At 53.9% G+C, this 17,235-nt stretch overlaps 2 protein-coding genes across 2 annotated transcripts in view; one reads left to right on the top strand and one right to left on the bottom strand.

The window, feature by feature from the left end:
* Nucleotides 1–11,064, top strand: part of CNTN2 (contactin 2) — a 33,239-nt gene extending 22,175 nt beyond the window's left edge. Inside the window, exons 15-23 of the mRNA XM_043484950.1 lie at nucleotides 447–605; nucleotides 1,275–1,424; nucleotides 3,508–3,578; nucleotides 3,877–4,111; nucleotides 4,433–4,545; nucleotides 5,576–5,762; nucleotides 6,060–6,172; nucleotides 6,624–6,792; nucleotides 7,166–11,064. Of these exons, the coding sequence (XP_043340885.1) occupies nucleotides 447–605; nucleotides 1,275–1,424; nucleotides 3,508–3,578; nucleotides 3,877–4,111; nucleotides 4,433–4,545; nucleotides 5,576–5,762; nucleotides 6,060–6,172; nucleotides 6,624–6,792; nucleotides 7,166–7,275 (1,307 nt within the window). The 3' untranslated portion in view covers nucleotides 7,276–11,064. The remainder of the gene's footprint in view (nucleotides 1–446; nucleotides 606–1,274; nucleotides 1,425–3,507; nucleotides 3,579–3,876; nucleotides 4,112–4,432; nucleotides 4,546–5,575; nucleotides 5,763–6,059; nucleotides 6,173–6,623; nucleotides 6,793–7,165) is intronic.
* A 1,672-nt stretch (nucleotides 11,065–12,736) lies between these two features.
* TMEM81 (transmembrane protein 81) lies at nucleotides 12,737–17,218 on the bottom strand. Its single transcript, XM_043484957.1, has one exon. The coding sequence runs from the start codon at nucleotides 15,891–15,893 to the stop codon at nucleotides 15,063–15,065; it is 831 nt and encodes a 276-aa protein (XP_043340892.1). The 5' UTR covers nucleotides 15,894–17,218; the 3' UTR covers nucleotides 12,737–15,062.
* Nucleotides 17,219–17,235: the final 17 nt, after the last annotated feature.

The raw sequence follows: 17,235 nt of genomic DNA, 5'->3' as shown, positions 1-17,235 counted from the left end.
TCCTCCAAAGCCAAAATTATAAAAATCTACTTCTAAACACACTCCTAGCCTGGAAAAATTTCCTGAGGCTGGAGAAGGGGCTGGCAACCCACTCCAGTGTTCTTACCTGGGGAATTCCATGGACAGAGGAGCCTGGCGGGCGCATAAGCAGGCCATAAGTTTGCAAAGAATCAGACACGACTGAACGACTAACACTTTCACTGGAGTGTCAGAGGCTGGTGCTGGGAAATCCGTTCACTCTGTGACTCCTCCAGCCTGGGACACGTCCTTCCTCCAGGAAAGCCCCCGGCCGCAGCTCACGCCTTGCCCTCCCACCGAGCATGTGTTTGCTGCGCCCTCTGCTGCTCCCTCCTGGTACTGCAGTGGCCCACGCAGGCCTGAAGGAGGTTAGCTCCCATTGGAAGCTCTGCAATTCTGACCCACTTTGCTCTGACGTCTTGGTGTAGGTCCGCCAGGTGCCCCAGGAGGCGTGGTGGTGAGAGACATCGGCGACACCTCTGTCCAGCTCAGCTGGAGCCGTGGCTTTGACAACCATAGCCCCATCGCCAAGTACACCCTGCAAGCTCGCACTCTGCCTTCAGGGAAGTGGAAGCAGGTTCGGACTAGTAAGTGTGAGGTCCTACCTAGGTCAGTACTGGTTAGCCTGGTGGTTCAGATGGTAAAGAATCCACCTGCCGTGTGGGACACCTGGGTTCGATCCTGGGTTGGGAAGATCCCCTGGAGGAAGGCATGGCAACCCACTCCAGTATTCTTGCCTAGAGAATCCCATGGACAGAGGAGCCTGGTGGGCTACGGTCCATGGGGTTGCAAAGGGTTGGACATGACTGAGCAACCTGCATGCATGCATGAGGAATGGAGAGGGTGGGGCTTGGGGGCCAAGGCTGAGCCTGGAGCTTCCAAGAGGGACAGGTGTAGGCCCCTCTGCCTGGAGGAGCTCCCAGGCCATTAGGGAAGAGGGCCACACAGGGAGCAGGAGAACGGGATGAGAGTTGGAGGAGGAGGCTCAGTCTGCACCCTTGAAGCCCTGGCAGGACCTCTACTGGGGCGATGAAAGCGTTCATGGGGTACGGAGTGCTCACAGCACCTTACAAAGGTTCCGAGGTGGGGAGGTCTGCCTCCTAGTTCCCAGTCACTGATAGAAGAGGCACTGACTTTTAGTAAACAGCAGGCACCAGTGTGAGAGCTGGGCATAAGCACGAGATTCACAGCCACTCCCTGCCCTTTGCATCCAGGCCTGTAAGTAAGTGCAGGACACTGACCCCTGTGCCTTGCAGATCCCGCCAACATCGAGGGAAACGCCGAGACTGCCCAGGTGCTGGGCCTCACACCCTGGACGGACTACGAGTTCCGGGTCTTAGCCAGCAACATCCTGGGCACTGGGGAGCCCAGTGGACCCTCCAGCAAAATCCAGACCAAGGAAGCAGGTCAGAGCCCTGGAGGAGCAGTGGTGTCAGGCACAGACACCAGCTCTCCTTAAAGTGTGTTCCAAGCCAACAGCAGTTACATGGGGCTCCAACCCTGCTCACCAGACTTCAGACTCTAACAAAACAAATGCGGAAGGAACCTAAGTCAGGGCAAGGCGGCTACGCTGCACAACGCACGACACACGGTCAGGGCTGGAAGCCCTCCAGTCCAAACTGTTCACCCAAAAAAAACAGGCCAACCTTACCACTGCATGTGAATCTACAATTATCTAAAAGTTTAATTTTTATTTAATTTTTTAAAAAATATTTATTTGGCTGCACAGGGTCTTAGTTGTGGCATGTGGGATCTACTTCCCCAGCCAGGGATCAAACCCAGGGCCCCAGCATTGAGAGATCAGAGTCTTAGCCACTGGACCACCAGAGGAGTCCCTAAAAGTTTAATTTAAAAAAAAAAAATGGAAAAACCAAAGCTTGATGGAAGGAAGGGTCACACTGTCAGAGCTGGGACTCGAACCCGGGACCATGGGGTAATGGGCAGCTCTTCTTTGTACATACACGAGCTGCAGCAATCAGTTAGTGAGAAACGTGTATGTTGTCCAGGGCACTAGGTGGGCAGCCAGCGTCTCTAAGTCCTTCTTTAGACGGTTTCTTTGGCAGCAGGAGGGATGGACTTTCTGCCCACACCCCTCCCTTAAAGGCAGGTGGGGAAGGAAGAGGTGAAGGTGAGGCCCAGGACCAGAGCGCTGGGCTCCCAAGGCCAGCAGCGTGCAGTCGGGACCTGACGCCCCTTCCCCACCCACCCAGGCCCGCCCCACCGGCTGTGGGACAAGGGGCTGCCGTTTTGTGTCCCTGAAACACCGTTTCCTATGTGCCCCAGGCTGACTCTCCAGGCTCCTTGTGGAATCATTCAACATTTTTAACTGGTACCTCTCCTGAGTAAGAATTCCAGAAGGAGCATTTTCTTTGACTGAATTTGGAGAGTCCAAGGGTGAGAAGTGGTCTCCTCCACCATAGTATCCAGGAGTTGAGCACAAAGCTATGATGCAGAAGAAAGATGGTGAGCTTTTCAATCAGAAGACCTGAGTTCAAATTCAAACTGTGACATTTATTAGCTGTGTGACTTTAAGCAAGTCACTTAACTGCTCTGGGCCTCAACCTTTCCACTCTGAAAAGGGTAATAGGTGTTTAAGTACCCTTTGCAAATGAGAAGGCCCTCAACTCTCATCAGAACCAAGTGATGTCTCCATTTGCGGTGTCATCTGCAGAAATATTTTGACCTTCAGCCAAGTTACTCCCTGCCAAGCTTCACAATCCAATTAAATACATTGTTTTAATAGCAGCCTTTTTGAATACTAGAGACAATTAGGAAATTAAATCTGCCACACACACCAAAAAACACCCTGTAACCCAAAAGAAATGTTTTTGGATTAACTGCAGTTCTGGATTATTTATTCCCCTTAATTTAAAGAAAACTGGAGTTGGTCTGTTGTTACTGAGTTTACACCATCTAGAGGAATGAGGCTAATGCTCAATTATAGTGTATGCTCTATGTATATGCCAGCCACTGTCTTGTTTAATTCTGTTTTTCTTACAGCCTTTGAGAGAAACATTATTATCCTTATCTTTTGGAGAGGGGAATCAGAGGCTCGGAGAGGTTAAATAACTTGTCCAGAGAAACACAGCTAGTAAGTGGCAGGGGTGAAATTTGATCTCAGATCCGCCTGACTCCTGAGCCCACATCCAGAGGGACCCAGAGGACAAAACCAGGGCTCACTGGAATAGTTTCAGAAGAACAGATGTAAACTCTAATTGTTTGGTAGAATTTACCTGTGAAGCCACCTGATCCTGGACGTCTGTTTCTTGAGAGTTTCAAATTACTGATGTGGTGTGTTTATATTTCCTATTTCTTCCTGGTTCTGGTTCGGTCTCGGGGGACTGCACATTTCTAAGAGTTTGTCCATTCCTTCCAGGTGGTCCATTCTGTGGGCGTATAGCTCATCGGAAGGGAGTCCTGACCCTGCGATGCTTCTCAGCTCAGCCGCAGGCCCGTCTCCACTAACTGTCTGTCCCTTGGCCCCGACAGCCCCCTCGGTAGCCCCGTCGGGTCTCAGCGGAGGCGGTGGAGCGCCGGGAGAGCTCACCGTGACCTGGACGGTAAGCAGCGAGGAGAAAGGCAGGAACACGCCTGCGGTGCTGCGGGGGGGCGGTTCACCCCCACCGCCGGCCCACCGGCCCCTGGGACTCATCTCCGGAAGGGCGCGGCGTGCAGAGAGGGCCAGACAGGGCCACTGCGGGGTCCTGACCCGGAGCCAACGCGGGCCCCGCTGCCCCCGCCGCAGGGTGGAAGGCGCAGTCCGGGGCGCCGGTCCCGGGGAAGCCGGGGGCGGGGCCGGGCGGGGCCGGGCGGGGCCGGCGGCCACGGCCCCTCGCCCACGCGCTCTCTCGCCCCCAGCCCATGTCCCGGGAGTACCAGCACGGAGGCGGCTTCGGCTACCTGGTGTCCTTCCGCAGGCAGGGCGGCACCAGCTGGCAGACCGCGAGGGTGCCCGGCGCCGACGCCCAGTACTTCGTCTACAGCAACGACAGCGTCCGGCCCTACACGCCCTTTGAGGTCAAGATCCGCAGCTACAACCGCCGCGGGGACGGGCCCGAGAGCCTCGTGGCCGTCGTGTACTCGGCCGAGGAAGGTGGGCCGCCGGGGCCACCGGGCGCCCCCACCCCTGCGGCTGGTCCGCGGGGTGTAGGGTGGGGGGAGGGACCCGGGGCAGGGGAGACCCCTGGCTGCCTTTCTAGCCCTGGCAGCCTCCGCCCCGCTCAGGCCTGAAGGAGGAAGGCCGTCTGGGAGAGAAGTGGGCCCCCGGGGGTGGGGGGTGCTCTGGGAACCCCCACCAGGCCCCTACCCTGCACCTCGGGTTTTTTAAATCCTGCGCAAGAGCAGTCCCAGTTGGCGGCCGCTCTGCAGGACAGGGAGGCCCCGGGAATCCGCACCCATTCCGTGTTGTCTCCAGAGCCCAGGGTGGCCCCTCCCAAGGTCTGGGCCAAAGGGGTCTCGTCCTCGGAGATGAACGTGAGCTGGGAACCCGTGCAGCAGGACATGAACGGTATCCTCCTGGGGTACGAGGTGAGCGCCGGCAGGGACTGGGAGGGGAAGGGGGCTTGGAGTCAGGCGCAGGGCCACCTCGCAGCTCAGCAGTCTTCCTCCCAGAACCTCTCCTGCACTCACCGGGCGCACCGCTTTCGCAGCCTCAACTCAATCCTCTGGCCGGTGCCTGTGGACAGCCTGGACGATACTGCCCGGCTGGCCACCTGGACACTGTGGGAGCCCAGAGGAGGAGATCTAGAAGGGGCATGGCCTGCCTGCCCCTTTCACACCAGAGCCCAGCTCTCCTGGCATGCTCAGGGTGGCAGAGAACAGCACAGCCCCCTCTGTGTACCAGCCGGTCAACCTGTGCCCAAGGAACTCTAGCCTGACAGTTTCTGACCCAACCCTTGAGCCCGCTGATTATTCTACACTGGGGTCCATGTGGGGGTACGTGGAGAGCGAGACGGAGCAAGAGGAAGGGAAAGAAGGACCAGCGGAAAATGTCTTTGTCTGAGGTGGAACCATCATAATAGTGATGCTGTAAATCCTAGCCCAGTAGTCAGCTCTGGGCTGCAGCAAATACGCTAGGTGAGCCCACTGGAGAGAGAGCTCCAAACCCTGCCCTTGATTTGGAAGAACATCCAGAAGGTCTTGGTGTTATGAGGACTATGCCAGTGGGTTTGCATTTACTGGGCAGCCATCATGAGCTTGCTGGCATGGGGGCTGGGGGACTGCTTTCCAAATATGCATTCCGTGGCCTTTAAGAGTCCCCACAGGACTCCTGAGTTCATTAACTGGGTCTGTGTTTCAGCAGGCCATCTCTCGGTGGAGTCTGTACCCACCCACCTGCTCCCGCATCCAGCCCAGGTACTAAGCTCTCTCCTTGGACTGGGCCGTCCACTGGGCATCAAGAAGGGAGCAGCAGATCACACGGCTTGTCTCTTTCGTGGGCCTCATAGTCGTGTTTAGGCTCCGAGCCCGGGATGGAGGGACCAGGCAGAGCCGGGGCGGTGCAGTACTGAGGCCCTGGGCCTGACCGCTGACCCCTGGCCACGCCCGCTCCCTTCAGATCCGCTACTGGAAGGCTGGCGACAAAGCAGCGGCCGCTGACCGAGTGAGGACAGCAGGGCTGGACAGCAGCGCCCTGGTCACGGGCCTGCACCCTAACACCAAGTACCACGTGACCGTGCGGGCCTACAACCGGGCCGGCACCGGGCCCGCCAGCCCCTCTGCCAACGCCACCACCATGAAGCCGCGTGAGTCTGGCAGCCTGGGTGAGGGAGGGGCAGGGGTCTCTCGGATCACTTTCCTGGAAAGACAGGGCTCCAGCCCTCAGGGCCGCTCATCTGACGGTAAGAAGGGAGTGGGGTTCACGGCCTCTGTGGCGCCTCTCTTCTCCAGCGTCTGTTGGAGTTTGTTTCTCAGTAGCGGTAACAATGTTCCGGGCACAGCTGTGACGGGCAGATTATCTAGAAAGTGGCTGGCTGAAAGCAAGGGGGTGCGTGGTGGGGAAACATCAGGAACACTCCTCCTGACTCTCCCCGCTCTGGCAGCTCCACGGCGACCCCCAGGCAACATCTCCTGGACTTTCTCGAGCTCCAGTCTGAGTATCAAGTGGGACCCTGTAGTCCCGCTGAGTAATGAGTCTGCAGTCACAGGCTACAAGGTAAGGAGGGGCGAGCAGGCAGTGAATGCTGGGGGACAGCTCATGTGTGCCCCGTGAACACAAGGGAGCTTCAGTTCCTAGCAGCCCATGTCTGAGTTAGATGTAAGCAAACCGTCTGGGCCCGTGAGAGGCATGACTGCGTGAGTGAGTCTCCGGGGAGCATGCAGTAGCGATTACACGGAGGAAAGAGGTGTGACTGCGGAAAGGCAGGGTTCACGAGAGCGGTGACAGACTGGCTGACGTTTGGGGCCCTTCTGGTCTGAGGAGCCTACAAAATCAGTTCAGCTGCTGGGAACAGGAAACTGGCTCCAGGGAAAAGCTTATTCAAGAGCCTGGTCCTGGTCAATGGGCAACAGGAGGGGTGAGGGGGCAGGACCTCAAGGCTTTCCTGGGCCCAGGGAAGGGAAGGATCAGCCCTAAGGAAACCCTGCTGGCTAACTCCTTCCCACAGATGCTGTACCAGAACGACCTACACCCGACTCCCACGCTGCACCTCACCAGCAAGAACCGGATAGAAATCACAGTTCCCGAGGACATCGGCCACGCGCTGGTGCAGATTCGGACCACAGGGCCAGGAGGCGACGGGGTCCCGGCAGAGGTTCACATCGTGCGGAATGGAGGTGCTGTATACCCCGTATCCCCCAGGAGGAGCAGGGTCCAACCAGAGGCAGAGATCATCCCAGCCCAAACCAGGCCCCAGCCCGGCCAGTCCCCAGGGAGACAAAAGGCGGCATCAGGAACCACGTTCAGAGTAGCCCTGACCCGCCCTTGCCACCTGCCTTCTCCCCAAACATCCCTGAGGGCTGAGTGCGCTCCATGCTTGGGAATGAAGGTCCTACAAAACCCAGCTGAGAAGGGCTGAGGGTACCTCCCAGTCCTGAAACGAGTCCTGTGAGTCTCCTTAGGGAAGGTCTGGATTCTGTCCTGGGGGTGGGGCAGGGATGAGCCGGCCCAGGCCCAGCCCGTTCAGCCCATCCCACCTGTTGGTTTCAGGCACCAGCATGATGGTGGAGAACTCCGCAGTCTGTCCAGCCCCGCATCTGGACACCGCCCTCACCCACTCCGTGGCAGCGCTGGTCCTCTTAGGCTACCTGCAGCTCTGATCTCGGCACCCTGCCTCCCTGCCACAGCTGGGCGCCCACCTCGACGGACAACCGGCTGGCCCCAGTCCCTTCCCGATGCCAAGGTGGTCCAGCACTGTGCCTGAGAACGGCTGGTTTCAAACACTGACTTTATTACAGAGCCCTTTTCGTAGGAGGTAGGATATGTCATATTCTGCCACAGGATAGAACCCATGCAAGCATTTTTTTTTTAATCGAGAGGCACCAGGCAGTAGCTTCCATGATGACACTGAACCCTATGCCTGGGCCCTCTAGGGTGCCTGCATGGAAGGCAGGAAGAAGGGGGTTAAACGTGTATCTGTGTATCAGCGGAGATGGCACTCTGGGACTGCATATGGACTCTGGCCCAGACGGCAGAATCCTCAGCCCAGGAACAATGGACGGGAATGGGCTGACGTGGGACAAAGCACCCACAGCAGCGTCACTCAGTCTAAGGAGCAGTCCCGACCTGAAGACCTGGGACTCTTCTCCTTTCTCCTCTGGCAGGGCAGCCTGGCTGGGCCCTGACACTGTCCTTGAGGACTCCCTGGAGGCCCCCACCACCCGCCCAGATGGCTGAGACCCGTGTCCTGGTGTCAGGCCGGCAGCTGAGCCCCTGCCGCTCTGGGTGGCCGTGCTCCCGACTGCTGGGTGGGAAAGAGGCTGGGCCTCCTGCTGGAACGCTGCACCAGACTGGGCCTGAGGCGCAGTCACACCTTAGGTGACGTCACCCTCTTAGCCAGCACTGCCAACCCGACCTGTCGCCTCGAGTGACAGAAGCCACGACAGGTGGCTGGTGACTAAAGGGCTCGTCTTGGGGAAGTCCCCCACCACACCAAGACCCATCCTGCGTGGTCCGTCCAGGGTCTGGGCAGGGCAGGACAGCCGTCGTGCCCCACCGGCTTCATCCCGCGGAATGTAATGTCATCCCCTGTCTGCAGTCAGGCACCTTCCGAGAAGCCCAGAGGATAAAGGCGGCCCTGCCCGCTCCCAGGAAGGCCCCGGGCCATCGGGCGAGCCGACCCCCACGCGGCCTTGGGTGCTGTTCTGCATTTCCCCCGAAGATGAGGGCGCGAGTAAAGGGGGCCCCTGGCCTGCTCTCGGGGTGCGGTGCCAGTCCCGGCACATCAGAGCTGGAAGAGGCTTAGACCTCAGCGTGCCCAGGCCCCTGCTCTACGGGGAGGATGCGGAGACTGGGAGGAGGAGGGCCTGCCTCCGGTCACACAGCCCGCCAGGGCTGGGGCAGAAACGGCTCTCTTCTCCCACCGGCCCTAGGTCCTTTGTCTACCGAAGAAGGGGGCCATGCTGAATGGCCGTGACCTGGTTAAGAAGGTGATCAAGAAGGGCAGAGTGGACTGTGAAAACCCTGCTTCAGGAGGTTCCGGTGGGTGACGGTGGGGTGATTGGCATGGCTGGCTTCCAGCCCACGGCATGTGCAGACTGCCGGAGATCCTGTCTTCCTTTGCCTCCTGAGCTGGCTTCTGCAGGGCCCTCAACACGCAGTGCTGGCTTGGACCCCCCTGTGCCCCTTACCCTTGCTTCAAGAGGCCAAAGCAAGGACAGGGATTCCCCAAATGCAGGCATCAGTGGAGGCATGACCAGGAGATTCCAAAGCCTGTGTTGTGACAGGTGACCCTTCGCATATGGGTCAGCAGGACAGGCGTCGCAGGGGACGGGCCCTGAGCCTGGTTTCTGTCGTTTACAGTCAGAGCTCTATTTTGTTATGGTTTTTAACATTTTTAAGCCCTGCTCTATTTTACTGGGCAGGTTTGTGTTGATGTTTACCCACTACAGTTTTTTAACAGTGTCAGCTCACATGCCTTCTCTGTGCCACCACAGCACCCACCGCCCTGTCCCCGGCCCGGGGCACTGCCCCCCGGGCCCTCCGATCAGACCCTCCTCCCTGCCCCTGTCCGTCATCCCCACGCGGTGCTGGGGGCTGAGGTCCGTGCCCGCCCTGCCACTGCAGAGACCCGAATCTGGCCTGGCGCCCAGCCTGGTCCTGCATGGCTGTGAGGCGGCCTGTACCCCGCTCTTAGAAAGGGGAATCTCAAAGGAGGACACCTCCTTCCAAGGTCTCGCTGACTCTTTCTTCGTTGCCTTAGCTGTGGCAGAAGCAGAGGGCCAGGTGTCCAGACGCCGGCCACGGGGGCTGCAGCTGCGGCCCTGGGCTTGCTTGAAACCAGAGACACAACCGAGAGTCTTAGTTCTGGGGGGGAGACCGACCCTCTGGGAAACCCAGGAAGGATTTTTTATTTGTAACTAGGAAAACTCAGCCTCAGGAACACCTCAGCCCTGTGTAGGGAGGACTCACTTGGGGGGACTCAGAAAAGACAGAAACAGACGTTCCTGCAGGCCGAGAGCCGACTCAGACCGCAGGGGATGGCAGGTGACCCGAGGGCGCACAGGTGTGGGAAGCAGAACGGCCTCTTGGGGCGGTGGCCGCACGGGAGCGTGCATGCAGGCGGAAGGCGAGATGGGGCAACGTCTGAGTCCCTCTCTGCCCGAGGCCGGCCTGCCACCACCTCCGCCGAGGTGGGCCGAGGCTCACAACGCGACCCGGGATCCGTCCCTTCATGTGCCGAGCCCCGGCCGGCAACCAAGGCTCAGTGGCCAGAGAGCGCCTGAGCACCCAGGGCAGAGCCTGCCCCGGGGCCCGGGAGACGGCTCCGCGCACGCCAGGCTCGGCCGGGGGGGCCCCTGCCCCCGTCCTGGCTCCACCCTGCTCTTTGCCCCACAGCCCCGACGGTACCTCAGCCGGACAGCCCTCTCCAGGCGCAGCCTCAGGGCCCAGCGGTGCCAGGGAACAGGAAGGCCGTGGGCCAGGGGCTCTTTTCTATAAAACGACAGCAGAGTCGTCAGAGAAGACGTCTGCAAGGAGACCTTTCCTGGGGGGCTGTGAGGAATTCTGACAGCTGTGTCTTGGGGTCTGGGTTAGGTGATCACTGGAGGGGATGCTCTAAGTGCCCTTCAGGACTGGCATTCTTGGAATCAAAACGTGCTCAGCACAGAAGTCTTGGCACTCCTGTCCGCACTGTGGGGGAGTGACTGCAGTCACCGTCATTTGCGGGGGGAGGCACACCCCAGGCATTCTCTGCCCAGCACTGCCTCTTGGCAGTCCCAGGAGTGGTCTGGTCTCCTCTGGGCAAGAGCCCGAGCTGACTCCAGAATGTTTCACCCCCTCGCGTCTTCCCCGCTGGAGGACTCTGTGCTCGTCCTGTGACCGCCTGCTGGCTCCTCTATATGGAGGGACAGCACGGTGCTCCTGCCTGCGTTTGCGGCACAGGGGTGGCGCCCTCTTTCCCTGGCTCAGGTCAGACCAGGCTTCATCCTGGAGACGAGCGAGGTGGCCGGAGAGGCCCCTGGAGCGGCACAAGGGGTCCGACGGGCACTTAAGGAACTTCATGGAGAGCTCCACAGAGAGGTGCCCGGGAGCCAGCTACATGTATAGGCTTTGGGAAGGCAGGACAATAAAAGGAAAATGAAGAGGGAAAAAGATGGGTCAGATAGCCTGCCCCAGTCCTAGGAAGCCTCATGCCCTCAGACGGGGTCCACCCTGCTTTGACCCTGACTCCAGCCGACACACCCCCTTGCAGGGTCTGCATAGCTTAGAAAAGCTCCAAGGGCAAGGGTTGGGGCCTCATCAGGCCACTGTTAACTCGGCTTTTGTTAAAACGGACCCGCTCCCACTGATCTGTTATTACCTGTCTCTCTCACACTTCTTGTAATAGTAGTTATTTATTGACTCTGGTAGCAGGCAGTTCTTAAATAAAGATGGTTTCTCAACCTGGGGAGGCAGCTGCCACCAGCCGTGGGTGTTTTTATCCTCAAACTAAAGAGTATCTCCTGGTCATGTTCTCTAACCAGAGGCCTCTATCCAATACCTTCAACCTTCCACACAGTCCGCTCTATGGGTCACAGCGCATACTGCATGCTGCTTCGTTCAGTGCTGCGAGAGCAGAAAAGTTAGGCCGAGCGACCTTAAGGCAGGCTCCGCAGAGCAGAGCAGGCGTGCTCCCTGCCTGCTGGCTCTCCCGGACAGGGCAGGCAGTAAACCGTGTTCGTTGTAATGATGCTGTTCTCAGCTCCCCTGTTTTTTAAGGCATGTGAGGTACAGGTTCTCCTGCTGCTCACAAGTCAAGTATTCCTATGAACTCTTAAGCTGAAATGGTGTAAAGCAAAGAAGCAATTACCTTTTTTTTGAAATAGGGAAAATCCTCTTCAGATATTTTTCAGCTAGTGAGAACAGGTACTAGTGTAGGTTTCTCATAACTCCAAAGAGGTGGAAAGTGAACTTTCAAAAAGCAGGAAATACCTGTACTGACTCAATAGTTACCAAAGGGAAGTCATCTCCCTGCAGAGACAGTGACCCCCTTCTGGGAAGTGGGTGCCTCCAGCCTTGGCTCAGCAGCCTAAAGAATGAATTTCTAGTCACATTTCCCAACTACACTACTATCCTGCATTCAACATTTGCCACGACTTCTATTACACCTGAGACGCAGGACACACAGGCAGCTGTGTGTTCGGTTCTTTCAATGCGAAGCAGGTAGGGCTCTGCGCTAACTGCGCCTGACAGCTTCCAGCAGGGAAAACAAGGTGAGCGGAGGCCTGCCCCTGGCCTGCTGGGCACAGGGACGCCGAGGCTGACAGTGAGCCCCCGAAAGGCCACACAGCTTCACCCCTGCTACTCTGCACCCAAAGAGATGCTGGGAGCACTGGCCACTCTGGAGCCCAAATCGTAGGCAGCATCTCCTGATCCTTTAGAGGCAGACCACATGCATAGAATTCAAAGAACTAAGTTGGGTTTGAGGCTGCACTAATGCATGTAATTGGGTTTTGTTCTCTTCCCAATTCAGTACCCTCACATCCTCAAACTAGTACAGAATGCTCTAAACCTAGAGCTGTAAGATATTCCATCTCATGTTTGACTACCGGCTTACACTAGAATTCTGGAGAAGTTATTTAGCTCTTCTTGGGTCTGTCTTTCCATCTGTAAAATGGGAACACACTGCACCCCTCAACCTGCCTCATCAATGTAATATTAAGGTTTTATGGTCCTCTTTCAAAGCAGACCAAGCTCTCTCCTGACTGGCTCAGCAAAGTGCCCAGGACTGAAGTGATGGGCTTCATTAGTGACATTTCCCAACCCTGTACATGTCTGAACTTCACAGCTTAGAGCAGCTTGACTCACAGTATCTCATTTGATCATCACAATCATGCATTTCAAAGATGAGGACTACGAAGGGTCAGTTAGCTTGCTCCGTTACACAGAAAGAGGACCAACCCAGGTCTTCTGAGTAACATCCCATCTGAGATAGAGACTGGGAGAAAGGAGGTGTGGAAACTTTAAGGTCTTTGCAAAATAAGAGCAATAGTTAAAGACTCCCATGCATGAGTGTAAGCTAGTGGTTCTCAACCTTTGCTATATACCAGAATTATCTAGAAAACTTCTGAAAAACAAAGATGCTTTTGAACACATGATTTATATATACATAGGACACACAAATGGCCTAGAAGCAGTGACCTTCCAGTGGCAATAAGCACAGCCAGCACCCACGCCGTGGTTTCTAAATACTGCTTCCCACACTGAAAGAAACCAGAGCCCCTTGGAGATTCAGGTTTGGCGTGCATCTGAGGCATGGCAAGGACATGCTCAAAGTCAAATGGGACCACACCAAAAGGACAAAAGAGCTGGCTTGAAGGGACTCCTGGCCAAAAGTGGGAATAATTTGAACATCAAAAATATGACAACAGTAATTACGGGGTATATATAATTCACTGAATAAAAAAGAGAATCCATTGAAATCTCTAAAGAATAAAAACAATAGCGCTTAAGAGAAAAATGCAGTGCAACAGATACAAAAATGAGTTTAAAAATCCATTATTTTGCAATCCCCAACATGTAGTAAGGCAAAGATCATGGATTCCAAAACACCTGTGAATGTTTTTTTGAAACCAGATAATCACAAGGCATCACCCCCCAGATTACACAAGGAAAACATATACAGGTATACCACTGCAGAGATCTGGCAATCACCACCTTAACCAAATGATCAAGCTCACCATCAACAGCGGGTCACCCTGACACTGGGCCTCCCGAGGTCATGCAGTAAGTATGTATCATTTTTGTTGGACTCTTGTCAAAAATGTTTAAGATTCATTCCTCAGGAATTTAATCATGAGGAAATAATTGTGGGACATGTAAGCAAGACAAATACCTCTTCAATATGAATGTCATGAAAAAAATGTAGGGGATCTGCTGTAAAATAAGATTTAAGAGAAATAATCAAATGTAATACGTGAACCTTCACTTGACCCTGGATCAAACTTTAAAAGTTCCAAGATTTTAGAAGTTGGGAGAAATGATGTATCAACTATACATAAGATTAGGGAATTGTTAATGTGATGAAGTCGCTGTAGTTACACAGGTGAATGTCCTTATTAAGAGATACATAAATGATTAAAGGGTAAAAGGTCACTCTGTGACTCACTTTCAAGTGTTTTATATAAAATCAACATGTGTTTAGAGAGCAAGAGAATTGGAGCAGAATGTTTGCAGTCAGGGAATCCAGTTAAAGGGTCTATGGGTGCTATCAACACTTTCAACTTTTTTATGGGCTTGAATTTTTTATTTAAAATAGAAGAAATAACAGAGACCCATTGGTCATAATTTAAACTGAGTTAGCATCCTCAGATTGGGACTCAGGAATCTTACTTTTCAAAAGCTTATCTGGGTGACTCAGACATACGACCAGAGAAGATAATCACTGGTCCAAGTCTTATTTCTGCTACTTCGTCTGTACTGACAGCAAAGTGAAGGGAAGAAATGCTAATTCTCTCAAATAAAATCAGCTCAGTTGGTGGCCCAAGAGCCATTTCCCTGATGGTTCCATAAGCCAAGCCAGTTATCTCAGACACAGTCTGAATGACCTCTTAAGACTGGATTTCCTGTTGCGGAAGGAAGGTACTAGTCCTTCCTCAGGGGACCCTGACTGCTCTAAGAAACCAATGCACCTGACCTCTCCAGCAACGTAAGCTTCAGGACACTGAAGCTGCTGGAAGGATAGGATCAGGAAGCAAGCCGAGAAACCGTTCAGGCGAAATCTACCAGCAGAAAAATCCAATGTTTCGCCAGGAATCCAATCTAGCCCTGAGCACAGAGGCTTCACCTGGGAGGTGTAAGGGTGGCAAATGACTTACTAAGATTCAGGGACTGTCTCTTACACACTCGAGTCTGCAGTCGTCATTACCCTCAGCTCTGCCACAAATGGTTATATGCCGCGAACAAAGCAGTTTGTTCAGTATCTATTCTAAAAACTGGTGAGTTTAACCCAAAACCAGACTGACTATGGTCAGACAACTTAAACGACTGACAAGAAATTTTACACTAAAGAGCAGAAAATGTTAGGTCTCCATACAGTTATTGTGAATTATTTTATTGAGGAGGAAAAAACTGCTTTCACTAGAAAAGCTATCATATCCTTCTACATGATTATACTGCTCAGAAGGGAGATCACGGTGGGAGGCATACAAGCTGTAAAGGGCAGGAAATTAATGCAAACGTGGAAGACACAGCTCGTCCCAGGAGTAGGGAGATGCCTGCAGTCAGGGTTCCCGGGCACCTGGTGGGCAGGGAAGAGCGGGGCGAGATCCACCCCGCACACAGTCAGAGACTTGCCCACAGCCACCATCATGCTGCCTGCCCCACATGCTCCGCTCAGCTCTTTGGTAATGGAAGCCTGCCTCTTAGCCAGCCCACAAGCAGGCAGCCAGAACACTCCCCTGAAAACCTAGTCTGGCGTCCTGAGCATCCCACCCTTGGGCAGCAACGGTTGTAAGGTCTCAAGGCTGGAACTGCTGTGGGCCGCCCGCAGCCCGCCACAGAGGGCGGTGCTCACCAACACACCAGCAGTCACGCCACCGGCGACGCCCACTCCCACAGCTACGGCCACCTTCTTCCTCCACGGTGGGGGCTGCGGCCTGGAGTAGTTGTCCAGGCTCACTTCCAGGCCCTCATCTACCAACTTCTGATGCTCAGTGAGGGACTGATTGAAATTCAGGTTCACCAAATTAGGAGGAAGGACCCTCAGCCCAAAATAGAGCCTCTTGACGAGTCTCAAGTTTTTTAACAGCTGCACATCACACTGGTAGGTCCCAGAGTCATACTCTTGGATGGACTGAAACTTTATAAAGTAGGAACTGGCTTGGAAGGGTTTGAAGACTTCATCATCAGTTGAGATGATTCCCCGAGCAAGTCTCCAGGTGAATCGGAAAGCTTCCTGCCCGATCTCCAGGATGTCTGGACTCAGACAGCTCAGCTTAAACTCCTTCCCTATGAGAACGGTGAAATGGAGCATTCCGCAGACCCAGCTGGTCAGACATTCCAGGCGCTGAGACTTACACTTCCTTCTCACTCCATCAGGGCCCACCTCACAGACAGTCTCTTCCTTAAAGCCAAGGCCACACGTGACGGTACAGGTTGTGGCATTGACGACAACTTTCCCCACAGCTTCTTGCAGTTTCTCAGGGATGGCCAGTGTTTTAGGTAAAGTCACCACCAAAGGTAGACAGAAGGCCAACACCAGGCTCCCAAGGATGAAACGAGTGGCCAAAGTCTTCATGTCTTAGCAGACACTTCACTACCCTCAGCCAACACCTGAGGTGTTCCAGCTAAATCCACCACCACATCAAAACTCAATTCCTTTGACATAAGACAGCTTTCAAAGTCAAAAGATACGATGCATGCATTGTCAATAAAAACTTACAATTAAAGTCCGGTCCTCACTAACAGGTGAGGCCACAGGCAGACAAAAGTCACAGCACTGCTGCCTTACTATCTGTTTGCTAACGACTACCTTCCCAAAGTCTTCCCTCTTTTCACATCTTTTTAATGAATTTAAATCCACCTCTTGGGAAGACAGATAAAAAGGCTTCAGAAGCTCAATTTCCAAATAACTTCAATGCTCACTGAAGCTATACTGTTCCTCACCCTTTCCAAATTGTGGGATCGGAATTTCAAAACCTCCATTAAATCTGACCAAATAAGAAATCAAATACCGACTCTAAAGAGAGGATTAATTTGAATTAAGCCATCATCACCTTTAAATGCTCCTAAACCTATTAAAAGGATTAAGGACTCTGGACTAAGATGCAAGTGACTTCCTCTTCCTGAATTTGTTTCCTCCTTTGTAAATTAAGAACTCCTTGCCTATTTCAGGAAGGTCACTTTGAGCATCAAATGATAAACTGCACATGAAAACACTTTGTAAAGTGTGAAACACTCTTCATGTGTAAGGAATGTTAAAGAGAAATGAAAATTCATGAAGGCAAGGGCCACGAGGTCTTCTAGAATCAATGCGTAGCAAGACAGGCAATATTAAATGCAGTTTCTCACTTGTAGGCACTCTTCCTTCCCAAGGGTACCAAAAGATACATTCTGGGGGAGAGGATCCCTAAATGCCCCTGCCTTTCAGTCCAGTCCCTCCACCCCACAAAACAGGGAAGGAGCTCATAATTCACTTGGGTCAAAGTTGCTAGGAAACAGCTGTGATGTCAAAAGACTCTCAGTCACATAACAGGGAAGATTCGTAAGTAGACACAGATTTAGAGATGATTAGAATCAAAGACTTACATATTCTTACTCTTTTGGAGACAGTAAGTAGTCAGTGGATTTCAAAGCTGTTTAATTTAGGCAGAAAGAGTGCTAATGAAAAGGAATTTATCTGCAGTTACTTTAAGATCCCTGGAAGGCAGGAGCTTCTTTACAAGTGTTGTTCGTAAGCTCTGGAATGTCTCCTAGCACTGTGGCCTCTGTAGTGTAGTCACACACTTACTGAGCAAAAGAATCTGAAGAGAGGTCACTCCTAAAGGATCTGACACTAATGTACTTTGCTTATTTAATATAATATTGTCCAGAGGCAGATATCTAGACTACCAGGCCGCCTCTCAGCCCTTCCAGTTCTC

This window comes from Cervus canadensis, chromosome 13, assembly GCF_019320065.1.
Source record: "Cervus canadensis isolate Bull #8, Minnesota chromosome 13, ASM1932006v1, whole genome shotgun sequence".
NCBI lineage: Eukaryota > Metazoa > Chordata > Mammalia > Artiodactyla > Cervidae > Cervus > Cervus canadensis.
Note: the sequence above shows the minus strand (reverse complement) of the source record. Positions and strands in the feature narration are given on the sequence as shown.

Coding starts and splice junctions, on each gene's coding strand:
- TMEM81 (XM_043484957.1), bottom strand. CDS start 15,893: ATGAAGACTTTGGCCACTCGTTTCATCCTTGGGAGCCTGGTGTTGGCC.